Source organism: Rhinopithecus bieti, unplaced genomic scaffold (assembly GCF_001698545.2).
Source record: "Rhinopithecus bieti isolate Rb0 unplaced genomic scaffold, ASM169854v2 scaffold_11744, whole genome shotgun sequence".
Lineage (NCBI taxonomy): Eukaryota > Metazoa > Chordata > Mammalia > Primates > Cercopithecidae > Rhinopithecus > Rhinopithecus bieti.
In genome coordinates, this window is record NW_016807094.1 from 898,399 (window position 1) to 911,439 (window position 13,041).

Below are 13,041 nucleotides of genomic sequence, written 5' to 3' on the forward strand. Positions count from 1 at the left end.
TTGTCAAAGATTGTGGATAGAGGAAATGAGGAAATGTTGGTCAAAGGGAGAAAATATTCATTTATAAGATGAATAGGTTCTGAGGATCTAATGTACAGCATGGTGACTGTAGTTAATTACACTGTATTGTATATTTGAAATTTGCTGAAAGAGTAGATCTTAAATGTTCTCACTATACACACTCAAGAAAATGATAACTATGTAAAGTGGTGGAGGTGTTAACTAATTTGGTTGTGGTAATAATTTCATAATATATACATATCAGAGCATCAGGGTGTACACCTTATATACATAAAATTTTATATTTTAATTGTAGCTCAGTAGAAGTAGAAAACATGAAATTGTTAAAGTACTAGAAGAAATCATGAGAGATTCCTAAACATAAGCTAAATTTATCTCAAGGAAAACACACACACACACACACACACACAAACACATCATAAAGAATAATAAATAGTTAATGTAAAGTGATCTCTACTGAGTCATCAGCAGGCACCAATTGTCACGGCTTCTCAAGGGCATGATTCTTTTCCAGACTACAAGGTCTCCTGGAAATCTTAGAGTTGTTCTCATACACCACAATGGGGTTCACAGGGTCTTAATCCCACAGCATCATGGAAACCACTTTTGTCCATTAATAAAATACGATGTCTGGGTACATCAGAGCCAGAGAACAGTGCAGGCTCAGAACACCAGCCAGCGCACCAAGCAGGGGTCCACTTGGGAGCCCAGGTTGTTTTCATTCCAGTTGAATCACCTAGAAATTAGGAACAGGGAAGGAGTAGGAACTGGCTAGGAACATAGCAGCATCATAAGAACACCACAATTTGATTTATTAGACTTGTAAGCACCTGAGAGCAGAATGGGACTCTCTATCATTCATCCAATCCCCTCCATCTGGCTCGTGGATCTCCCTTAGAAACACCACCTTGCACTGAAACCCCTCCCCTGATTATCTGCAGGGGCGGCCCAGTTCATAAAACATCTCCATCATGGTGTTTTTTTTTCCACCCCCTTCCCTGGGTTCCTTGACCTCTCAAGGGTGGGATGAGTTGACGAATTGACAACATCGCACATTTTTGAAACAATAGTCAGCCATCCCTACATGAAAAATTATAGGCTGATATCCTTTGTTCTTTTTTTTTTTTTTTTATTATACTTTAAGTTCTAGGGTACATGTGCATAACGTGCAGGTTTGTTACATATGTATACTTATGCCATGTTGGTGTGCTGCACCCATCAACTCGTCAGCACCCATCAATTCATCATTTATATCATGTATAACTCCTGATATCTGTTTTCTGCTTTCTTTCTCTCCATTGATTTATTTTTTGAAAACAAAGATGCAAAGTGTGAAGCTGGATCAACAACTTCTATAAGGAAGCAGCAGAATATATGGCATCTTCAAGGCCCAGCAATTCAACAGAGAAAGCAAGAGGGCTGGGAGTGAATTAGAGCAAGACAAGGAGACTGAGTCATCCAACTTGGATTGGCAAGAAACTTTTGGAACCTGGGGAGATGAGTTCATGTGCCCTGTTAGAGCTAGGAATGCCAAAAGGCAAAGTCACAAGGAAAATCTGACCCAGGGAGCAAAAACAATGAGGGACTTAAATCTTTTAGTATAGCTGTTCTCTGACGCCAACATTCCCCAAGAGACCCTGAATCTGAATTTTGGAGGGTTGTTTCTGTGGAAAGGGAAACATCCAACTTTCACGGCTTAGTTGTCCACCTTAAAACAGCTCTGTATTTCTCATCAGAAGGTCTAGAAAATGGGTCATAATTCAGAGTGCAGAAGATGGAAAAGGGATAAGTCCTACAGTGTTCTTGTTCTCACGCCAGTGGTCATCTGTTTCACACTGAAACCTTCACAGGCCATCTGACCCATCATGAACGAGCCATCAGACTAAAATGCAGTTTTATCCTCCTGAGTCACCGAGAAGAGTCGTGGGCCTGTAAGAATAGTAATCACCCAAGAGTAGTCAAGATGTGTTAAGCAAATGAGGCTGAAGCACATAGTATGTGCTTACAGGCAGATGTCACATGGCAGCTCTAGGAGGAAGTTACAGTAAGAGAGACACAGGAGTTGGTTCAGGAAGAGCTGAGCTGAGGAGCCCTAACACATTAGGGAAAGGAGAGAGTGTTTCCATCTGTGTGGATGAAGTTAACCAGAACAACAAACTTGCCTAATTTGATAATTGCCTACTTATCAGGACAAACAATAAGGAAAGAGTGCTGCAGCTGATGACATCAGGCCTTAGCAGGGTATAAAAGAGGACCTGGGGCAAGGAGGCTTCCAAACCTTCCAAACCCACCTTCCTGGAAACCCACCCAGAACCTCCACTCTCTGACACCATGGTCAACTCCTGTTGTGGCTCTGTGTGCTCTGACCAGGGCTGTGGCCTAGAGAACTGCTGTCGTCCCAGCTGCTGCCAGACCACCTGCTGCAGGACCACCTGCTGCCGCCCCAGCTGCTGTGTGTCCAGCTGCTGCAGGCCCCAGTGCTGCCAATCTGTGTGCTGCCAGCCCACCTGCTGCCGCCCCAGCTGCTGTCAGACCACCTGCTGCAGGACTACCTGCTGCCGCCCCAGCTGCTGTGTATCCAGCTGCTGCAGGCCCTTGTGCTGCCAGTCTGTGTGCTGCCAGCCCACCTGCTGCCGCCCCAGCTGCTGTCAGACCACCTGCTGCAGGCCCCAGTGCTGCCAGTCTGTGTGCTGCCAGCCCACCTGCTGCCGCCCCAGCTGCTGCCAGACCACTTGCTGCAGGCCCCAGTGCTGCCAGTCTGTGTGTTGCCAGCCCACCTGCTGCCGCCCCAGCTGCTGCCAGACCACCTGCTGCAGGACCACCTGCTACCGCCCCAGCTGCTGTGTGTCCAGCTGCTGCCGCCCAACCTGCTCTAGTGGCTCTTGCTGCTGATGCCCTCACCTACACTCACCTGCCTTTATTTACCAGCATTCTTGATAGAGTCCACCTGTGAACTGAATCATGCAAGGCCAACTGGACAACCTCAGTTCCAACCAATTCTTGGATTGCGTTTGGCCTCCAAATATGCTCACCCAACACTATGTTGCTACCCTCTACCAAATGAATACAAGTTTGAATTTTCTCTGAAATATGTCAGCTCCCATGTTCCCTGAATTGAAATATTTGCTTTCTACCATAATTTATCACATGGAGCTATTCCTCTATCTTAAATAAATTTTAATTTTTGAGGCATACAAATAATATATGGGCATTGTGTCTCATTATTTTTCCTTCTTGAATTCTCGTCCTTACCCGTCAAATTTTCTACTGTTCTTCCCTGCAGAGGGAGAAGACCACAGCAGATGATATCAGGGGCTCCACCTCTGTTCTATCAGCACTCTCCATTCAAATACAGGAAAATGGTTCCTTAGAGCAGGCACCTGGAACTCTGCCTGAGGACTTTCTCTGGATAAAGGAGCAAACTCTGGGCTGAAGACTTAAAGCCTCTAGGAACAGCACTCAGAGAATGAGTGGGAGTTGGTAATATGTACCCTGGCTTGTTTCCCTCCAGGGGGGGTTATGTCAAACCAGTTTTTCAGAGGTCCTCATCGGGATTTATTCCAGATGCCTACAGGAACATTCTGATCATGAACTCACTCTATAATGACTTTCCCTCCTTCCCAGGGTCATTTCTCAAGTTTCCTCCAGTGTTTCTTGGGTTAATTGCCCAAATATACTACATGTTCTCAGATCCTCTTTTGTGGGTTTGCTCCAGAGGGCACACAGTCTAAAAGAGCAGTATTCCCAATCTCACTATCAGTGTCCTTCAAAATGTTTTTGTGCAATATGAATGGTTACCATAGATTTTGGTCAACTCTTGAGTTTATTGTCACCTGAATGGATACCTCTGAACATTTTGCTGTTTTTTTTTTTCTTTTCAGTTTTGTGCATTAAAATGTTTTCTATTATTTGTTCATTTACTTTTGGGTCTTCTGTTAAGCATTTTAATTTTAAAGTGTGTATTTCAATATGCACATTTGCTTTGAAATTAGCTGTCTTCGATTGTTTTTTTCTTCCACATCATTTTATCTGAGGGATAGGACACAACCACTATGTTGGTGATTCTTATCCTAAAAAAGGCTATATTGAAAAAGGTTTCACCCTGAGTCATGCCGCTAAGTTGGAGGCACCAAAGAAAGACCTAAAACCGGGATGTTTGCACGAGTGATTTTTATAAGAAAATGCTTTCAGGAGAAATCAGTAAGGAACTGTGGGAAACAGAATAGGATTGTAGAAGAGGCTAAGCCCAAAAGGATTTTATTCTCATTTGACCCCACAGGAAGCTCTAGAATGTGAATGGTATTACAGACCCATCTTTCTGAGAGGCAAGGTAGTTGGAACTTTGCAATACTACATCAGTTACCACCAGCTATGGGCCACATGGGAGAGGAAGAGGATGCAGAGAGGGCAGAATCCTCCAGATGAGGTGTCTCCTGGAGGCTGAGGACAACTGCCTGGAGAAGCATGCAGACGAACACAGGGAGCCGCTGGCTGTCTTACTTACACTAGCTTGGGGATGGGGCATCTTTCTGGCAAATGGAATCAGGATAGCGAGCCCTGTAGTCCACCTCTGGCACTGCTCAGCTCCAGCTATTTCTCTCGTTAGGCTCACTCCAACTGGTTGGTCACAGTTTCTAGAGAAACGTATGAGAGGAGGGGTCATGGGCACCCCCGCTTCTGGTCTAGGTCATTTGCTTGGTAGGGTAACCCGAGTCCTCATCCTGAGAGGTCTGAGCCTTGGTTACTGTGTCCCTATCAGGCTTGAGCCCTTGAACTTGATCATTTGCAGTCAAGGCTGGAAGTAGAAGCACCAAGCATGCCCCAGAGGATCACTTAAATGCTAAATATATTCCTCCCTGTCCCCATTGGCATAGCAGTGGTCCTGCTTCCTCATGATGATGAGGCCAACTGCCAGTGGGAATAGCTCTTTTCTTTATGGTAACAACCATAGTTTTAATTCCAATCAAATCCTTACTATGCCTCCTGGAGGTGGCTCCTCCCCTCTTGGAGCCAGGACCTCTCCATAAAACTTATAGTTATTTGGGAGGGAGCATAAATTCCCTCAGGTGGCTCACAGGGCATGAAGGTGAGTGAGCAACTCCTCTTTCCACACTTTAGTTTTCTGTATTAACGTATTTTACCTATTGTGGACACACTACCATGTGATGGTGATTGGTGTAATAATTCTTACTGCATCCAGAAGAACAGCACTCCACCTCACAGGGTGTCATCTTCAAGCTGGGAGCTCCGTTATGGCTTCAAGAGGTGGTTGCATCACACTATCCATTCAGTTGTTTCTGGATGGTGCAGTATAAAGTATACTGTGGATAACAGGGTGGATAACAGGATATCTACAGTTACCTGCCCACTGCTACACATCTTGTGCTCCATATGGGGTTGATTAGTCAAAGGTGTAGTTAGGTAGAATTCCACACTGCTACATCAAGTTCTCTTGGGCCCCCATGTAACGGTGCTGGCTGAAGCACTGCAAGCAGAAAATGCAAGCCCATCGCCTGACTGTATGTCAATTCCATCAACAGCAAGTAAATGGCTGATCCCCTCATAGGATGGTACCTTATGAGGGACTCCGGGCTGCTCTCTTGCTGGCAGGTTGGATATTCAGCTCTAGACATGATGCTTAAAAATACTACCAGTGCGGCAGCCTCTGGAATCCTTGTCTCTTCTCCTCCAGAGCACATTGATCTTAGCAAGATCTCCACAGAATTCACATTTCGTGTTCATCAAGTCTGATTCACATGGCATTATCAATATTGTGGGTCAACATGCTGTATTGTAGGATGTTCACAATGCCTAGATCTTTTGAGACAATACTGTGACAAAGATCAGGAGAACTAACATATCCCTGGTTTAGCACAGAGTGTTACCACCACTGTCTGTTCCAGGTGAAATGGATTCACTTATTATGCTGTTTCCTGGTGGTTATTGAAAAGGATATATTTGCCAGTTTGGTTGCCACATACCCCATATTGGAGACTGTGTTCATTTGCCCCAGAAATGATTCTACATGCATCAATCACATTGACTATAATTACATTTTTATTTGACAGGGTTTGCATTCATCCACTGTCATCTGCCATGATCTAGATGGTTTTTGTTGGGTCTAAACTAGTGAATCATATGAAGGCCATATTCACCTCTCCTGCATTTTAAAGTCTTGAATATGTCTCTAATTTCTTGCTTTTATCCACTCGCTTGTGTGGAGAATGTGTGAGAGGTCCCAGATAATGTAACGAGCTTCCACTGGGACTTTCCTATTGTAATAATTCTTACTCCATAGGTCAAGGAATGTTATTGGTGAACTCTACATTGGAGAACTGACCCCATGGTGGGTCTGTGCACCCTGTGAAACTACTGTAAGACTAACCTGGACCAAGACTCCATTTATTTTCTGACCATCATTATGAGATCCTAATGGAGTTTGTGTTCACATTTTGGGTTTCCAGCTTTCAATGTCAACTCAGATCTGGTATCCAACAGCATCCAAATGCATGGGTATTCCACTTTCCCCTGAGAAGATGGCTGTGGGTATTTATGGGAAAGGACTAGTGAGGCTACTATTTACTGTGACCCTCTTTTTGGGAGGACTGGCCTCTCCTTTAGTTGATACATTCTAGGTCCAATAATCAACTCACATCTGGAAACTGGATAAAGGATTATGAATTTCCATTGGAGCAACTTACCATTTTGCTCGTTTAATCTTAAGCTCTTGAAATATACACAGATGGAGATACAGATATACAGTTGGCCCTCAAATGAGACAAGTGTTAGTAGTGCCAATATCCTGTGCAGCCGAAAATTAAAGAATAACTTTGACTTTCCCAAAACTCAGTTACTAATAGCCTAGTTTTGACTGGAGCCTTACTGAAAACTTAAACAATCAACACACATTTTGTGTGTTATACGTATTGTATTCTGTATTCTTACATTAATGTAAGTTACAGAAGAAAAAATGTTACTAGGAATATCACAAGGAGGAGAAAATATATTTACTGTTTACTAAGTGGAAGTGGATCGTCATAAAGGTATTTATCTTGGTCATCTTCATGTTGATTAGGCTGACAGCAGAAGGAGGAAGAGGAGGGGTTGGTGTTGCTGTCTCAGAAGTGGCAGAGGCAGAAGAAAATCCACGTATAAGAGGACCCATGTTGTTCAAACCCGTGTTGTTCAAGGGTCAGCTGTAGATATAGATTATATAGATATAGATGTAGCTAGCTATGGATATAGATATAGATATAGATATGAGTATAGATATAGATATTGATCCACAGAGTCTACAGTTATTCCTATGCCTTTTTGGCCACCTATGTCCTATTCTGAGTACCACCATGTTCTGTAGTCCATAATCATAGATCTCTGTGAGTCACAAAATACTCTCCCTAGTTTGCCATTCTTCACTTGCTGCATATCATATAATTATACCTACACTAATTCTTAAAGTTAAATGTTATCTCCTGGCTTTGCTATTCTGAGATCTTATCATCCCCATTACTCTTGGAAAGCTTAGTTCTATAACAAAACTTTTTATCACAAATGCTGACTTTATGGAATAGGCACTCCTAAATTTCTCATTGATGCTGGTTACTCTCTTACCTGCTCATTCCTTATTGCTTTAGTAAACAGAGTGTCTCCAAGACTCATCCCAGAAACATAGTCAGCTGCTTGGCCTTAAGACAAGAGCTATTTTAATATTTTCACTTCTCTGTGCTTTTAATTTATTTTTTATTTATTTTGAGACAGAGTCTTGCTCTGTCTCCCAGACTGGGGTGCAGTGGCTAGATCTCAGCTCACTGCAATCTCTGCCTCCTGGGTTCAAGCAATTCTCCTGCCTCAGCCTCCAGAGTAGCTGGGACTATAGGTGCATGCCACCACGCCCAGCTAACTTTTTGTATTTTTAGTAGAGATGGGGTTTCACCATGTTAGCCAGGATGGTCTTGATCTCCTGACCTCATGATCCACCCGCCTCGGCCTCCCTTCTCTGCACCTTTTGATCCCTTCCTCTTCTTCCATGGGCTGTGTGTTACCAGATAAATCTATACTAGTTATCCACTGTTGCCTTATATTATCACTTCACAACTTACAGCTTAAAACAACACACATTATCTTCTGTGGATCAAGAATTCAGGCATGCCTTACCTATGTTCTCTACGTCATAGTGTTTTACAAGACTGTAATCAAGGTGTTCACTGTTACTAGAGTCTCATCTAAAGCCTCAACTAGGAAGCAGCTACATCCAGGCTCACTATGTGGTTGTTGACAGGATTCAGCTCCCAAGGACAATTAGAGGGAGCCTCAGTTCCTTGTGGGCTGTTGGATGGGGGCTGTCTTTGAGTTGTTACCACATAGATCACTGTCTCTTACAGCAGCTGGCTTCATCAAACCCAATGAGAATGAGCATGAGAGCAAACCAGAGCTGGCCAATAAGAAGAAAGTAACAATCTTTTGTAAGATAACTTAATCATTCAATGTACCGTATGATGTTGGTTAGAAGTAAGTTACTCAAAGGGTTGGAATTACTTAAGACCGTGAGCTCCAGGAAGCGGAAATAATGGGGCTAACTTAGAGGCTGCTGCCCCAGCTCTTACACAATGCTGAGCAAGATAATCAAAACACAAAATACACATACTATGATTCCATTTAGACTACATTTTAAAATGTGGGAAAATAAACTGTATTATTATGGATGCATATCTAGGTTGAAAAACTATTAAAAAAAAAAACAGTAGAAAGATTTAAAATCAGAATAGTGATTACCTCTAGAATGGAGGGAGAGAGACACAGTCAAGAAAAGACATATAGGAGCACCTCTTATGGATGACAAGATTCTATTTCTTGATGAAGGCTTTGGGTACATACATGCTTGCTTAATAATTATTAGTTATATCAATAATTAATTAATGTCTATATGTTACACATTTTAGTGTATGTGTTTTCACTTAAAAGTTTTTTTAAAATCCAAGGTGAACTGAAATACTCATCGTACTTAAATTTTAAAAGTCAAGATAAAGCAGTGATTGAAGACAGTTTAGAACAAAGAGATTTCCTGAACGGCATATGGGTATTCATATTATTTTAAATATTGCTCTAATTACACATACCACTTCATACCAAGAATGGTAACATTGTTTAATGCTTATTCTTAAATATTTTAACACAGTTTCATTTTTATTATAAATAGGAACTGAATTGAATGGGAAATATGGTAATTTATCTATCAATTAGACATGCCTTTTGTAGGCCTCTCTATGTATTTCACAGTCTTGGAACTAAGTCACAGTAACTCACCTAATGAAATTACATTTTATCTCCAAAGTGCATACTAGGTTTTCATTCCAAAAATTTCAGAGTACTAACATAATAGATGCCATACCTCACAAGAGAAGCCCATTTCCCATGTCATTCTTTAAAGGGTATGTTAATACGATGTGTCCAGGTTGCAGGGTAAACACAACACATGTTCTTCACAACACATGTTCTTCAGTGTTGATTGCAAATATCAGCTGAGTTCACTTCATTCTAATTTCTTTGATGTTTACCTAAGTGAGGTCTTTTATCATGAACTTCTAAAAAGACAACAATAAAATTAGTTTAAAATTTAAAATGAATATGAAAGAAAACTTACACTCCTTCTACTACTCCATATAATAAAAGAAGGACAGTTTAGATAGACTTGGCATAACTTGTGTGTGTGGTCCTCAAGTTAATATCAAGTATGCTTCACTAGATGGTGAGTAGAATTCAGCAGCAAATACATAAAATGACAGACATCTCGCTTGCTTTTGAGGCTCATTTTGTAAAAATCCAGTGTGCTGTGTCTATAGGAATTTCCCATGGTGGTTCATGCCCTATTGCTCCATTATCATCCATGTGGGATTGTCAGTTTTGGTACTAGAGTCATCTAAAAGAGCAAAGATAATTATTAGTGTTTTAGTTTGCAATACTCCAAATTCAGTGTTTAAAATCCAGTATCATTTTCTCTACTATATAGATACTACCAATTGTATTTTAATTATTTTAGTTGCTTCTGTTCCCAATTGAATATTATACAATGTATGTCATACAGACAGTTTAAGCAGATGGGTCTCAAGCTTGGCTGCCCTTTACCTGAGAAACTTGAAAAAGTCTGGTGCCCAGGCCATAACCGATAGCAGTTAAGTCAGAATGTTTCCAAGCAAGAGTCAGGCATCAGTAGTTTTTAACACTCCCTGAGTGACTCTAATATTCAACAAACTTGTAGAACCCCTGGATGAGGGGTTGTGATTCTCCATACATTTCCCTACATTCAGAATGTACCTGCCTTTGTAGCTGTGGTGATAGGGTTTTCTTAATTTCCATAAATTTATATAGAAACCTCTCGCCTCATAGTCAAAACCTTTTTCTTTTCTTTTCTTTTTTTTTTTATTTTTCCTCAGCCCCTGATATACAGCAAATCAAATAAACACCTCCCTCTTCAGGACTCCATGTAGCTTCACAATACAATTGTTTCAATCTTTCACGTTCTCCAGCTTTGCAAACACAGCCCACAAAGTAAAGACTTGTAAATCAAGTGTTTGCTAAACAAGTTAATGTGATAGAAGTATTGCAAGGTGCTTGGTCTTTAATGATCTTAATTAAGACATTTAAGGACGCCATCATAGAGTGAACAACTTGTCTCTTACTTCTTGGGACTTCCTAGTTTTAGCAATGAGAGCCCTGAGATCAGGGAACGCCCTCAGACTGGGCAATGAGAAACAGTTGGTCACCCTACCATGACATTGGCTGGTACAGTTAAAATGAAGTCCTGGCCATCATTAGTATAGCTCTGAATGAACTAGTGATGCATGCATCAACATTGCGACTCTCACAGCCACATACCAAGGCAAAGATGACAGACAGAAAAAAACAATTATGCTGAATATTATTTGTTTGAATTTTCAAATCAAAACTAACATATGGTGGAAAAATTATTAGAACATGGCTAATAATTTCCCCATATGGCTGCCTCTATGAAGTGATGAGTTTACTGAAGTGACATTTGGGAACTTTCTAGTATAACGAAAATGTTCTCAGTACTCATCCATTTTCATACTACATGAAGAAATACCAGAGACTGGGTAATTTATAAAGAAAAAGAGGTTTAACTGTGAGTCTCTAAAAAAGACTCACAGTTCCACATGGCAGGGGAGGCCTCACAATCATGGCAGAAGGTGAAGGAGGAGCAAAGACACCTCTTACATGGCAGAGGCAAAAGAGCATGTGCAGAGGAACTGGTCTTTATAAAACCATCAGATCTCACGAGGCTTATTCACTATTATGAGAACAGCATGGGAAAAATCAGCCTCCTTGATTCAATTACCTCCCACCGGTTCCCTCCCGTGATACCACAGCACCACACGTGGGGAGTACGGGAGCTACAATTCAAGATGAGATTTGGGTAGGGACACAGCCAAACGATATCATTCTCTATCTTGATGGGTGTGGGGGTTACATGGATGTACCCGTTTATCAAAACTCATCAAACAGTACATTTGGACTTTGTTCATTTCAGTGTATGTAAATTTTATGATATCATAAAAATAAATACAAACTAAATTAAAATATTTATTAATGAATCTAGCAAATTGTCATGTTTGCTAATTTGTTCTAAGTATGATTCTTTTAATTAAACTATCATGAGCTCCTTTGAGGTTACTTTATCACAGTATAATACTGTGTGTGTGTGTGTGTGTGTGTGTGTGTTCCTTCTAGCAAACTGTGAGCTCCCCTGAAGGAGAATCTACATCATATTTGTAATCCCAATGGCTGGCAACTTGTGTCTCTCAGATGATCCATTTAACACCTCTGTTTTATAAACAAGGCAGGACCTTGGGCCAGGTGCTTCTGTAAAGCTTGAATGAACAGAATAAAGCAGGAGGTGTCTGTGTGTGGCCATCGAACCTTCAGCATTTACATCATCTGGGCACTTGTTACAACTAAGACTCTCCCCAGCAATCAGAAACTCTGAGAGTAGGCCTCGCAATTCGTGTTTTGACAAGCCATCCAGATGATTCTAAGGCATGCCTGAGTGTGCCCACTACTAACTAGGGGATAAGGCAAAATCTTAATTCAGTAAGCTGGAATTTGCTGAAGTCTTCTGACATTTCAGACTGATTGAAAAAATGAATCCGGTAATTTCCCAGCACTGGAACTCAGTTCTGATGAGATGCAAATTCTGAACATTCAACATTTTGCTGTACTGAAAATATTCAAAATTAAAATGAGATGAGGAATAAAAATGAGGCTATGTCTTCTAGAATCCAAGAGACCAGCCGGAGAGACATGACACAAACCTGTAAGACAGCAAAGTGGGAACTTAAGAAACTAGGACCTTTTAGTAACACCAGCTATCCAGATAAGTAGCCTCCCAGAATTTAAGGATTTAGGACAGGACCCAAAGTTTGAAATATCCGGGGAAACCCATTCCAGTGGTGTAGAGGTGATCAAGGTCACATAAAGGAAGAGCTATCTCTTTCCTTATTGCTCAAAAATGACACACAAAATAGGACGTTTTCTTCTCATCCCAGGCCAGATGCCACACTTAGCAGAAGGGCTTTCTTCTCCCTTGGTCGTTGGAAGAAACGTGTAGTTGGTAGTGTAACTGACTAAATCTCATTCTGGTGGGGGTACAGGAAAAGAGAGTGAGAAATGTAATTTCAAATGCAAAGCATCACTTGATAGCCCTGTGTGGAGGAAGAGGAAGATAATTTTGGTCTAGAAGATGCCATTGAGGTAAGAATCGAGGAAAGGTAGATGGTATAGATCTTATTACATCTGGACAAGAGTATTTTCTTCCCAGTGATTTTAAACCATTAAATGGACAAACATTATTGTGTAATCTGATAATTATTTAACAACTAAATAAACAGAAATAAGAAAAACATAGTGACAACAGGAAACTGGGGCAGTATATAAGAGCCTGTGGCTCAAGGAGACTTCTAAACTCCAGAACCTCATTCTCCTGGAAACCTACCCGGAAACTCCACC

General features: G+C 41.2%; 1 protein-coding gene across 4 annotated transcripts; it reads left to right on the forward strand.

Moving 5' to 3' along the window:
- Nucleotides 1-2,314: 2,314 nt before the first annotated feature.
- Nucleotides 2,315-3,222, forward strand: LOC108534694 (keratin-associated protein 4-2). Of its 4 annotated transcripts, none has more exons than XM_017880173.1 (2): nucleotides 2,315-2,612; nucleotides 2,763-3,222. In XM_017880173.1, the coding sequence occupies exons 1-2, from the start codon at nucleotides 2,353-2,355 to the stop codon at nucleotides 2,911-2,913; spliced, it is 411 nt and encodes a 136-aa protein (XP_017735662.1). In that variant the 5' UTR covers nucleotides 2,315-2,352; the 3' UTR covers nucleotides 2,914-3,222. The 4 variants fall into 4 exon arrangements, with proteins under 4 accessions (XP_017735662.1, XP_017735661.1, XP_017735660.1 ...); XM_017880172.1 differs by having other exon boundaries at nucleotides 2,353-2,618; nucleotides 2,664-2,913; XM_017880171.1 differs by having other exon boundaries at nucleotides 2,353-2,498; nucleotides 2,544-2,913.
- The last annotated feature ends 9,819 nt before the right edge of the window (nucleotides 3,223-13,041 follow it).

Excerpts from the sequence above, each read along its gene's own strand:
- LOC108534694 (XM_017880169.1), top strand. The coding sequence starts at position 2,353 with ATGGTCAACTCCTGTTGTGGCTCTGTGTGCTCTGACCAGGGCTGTGGC.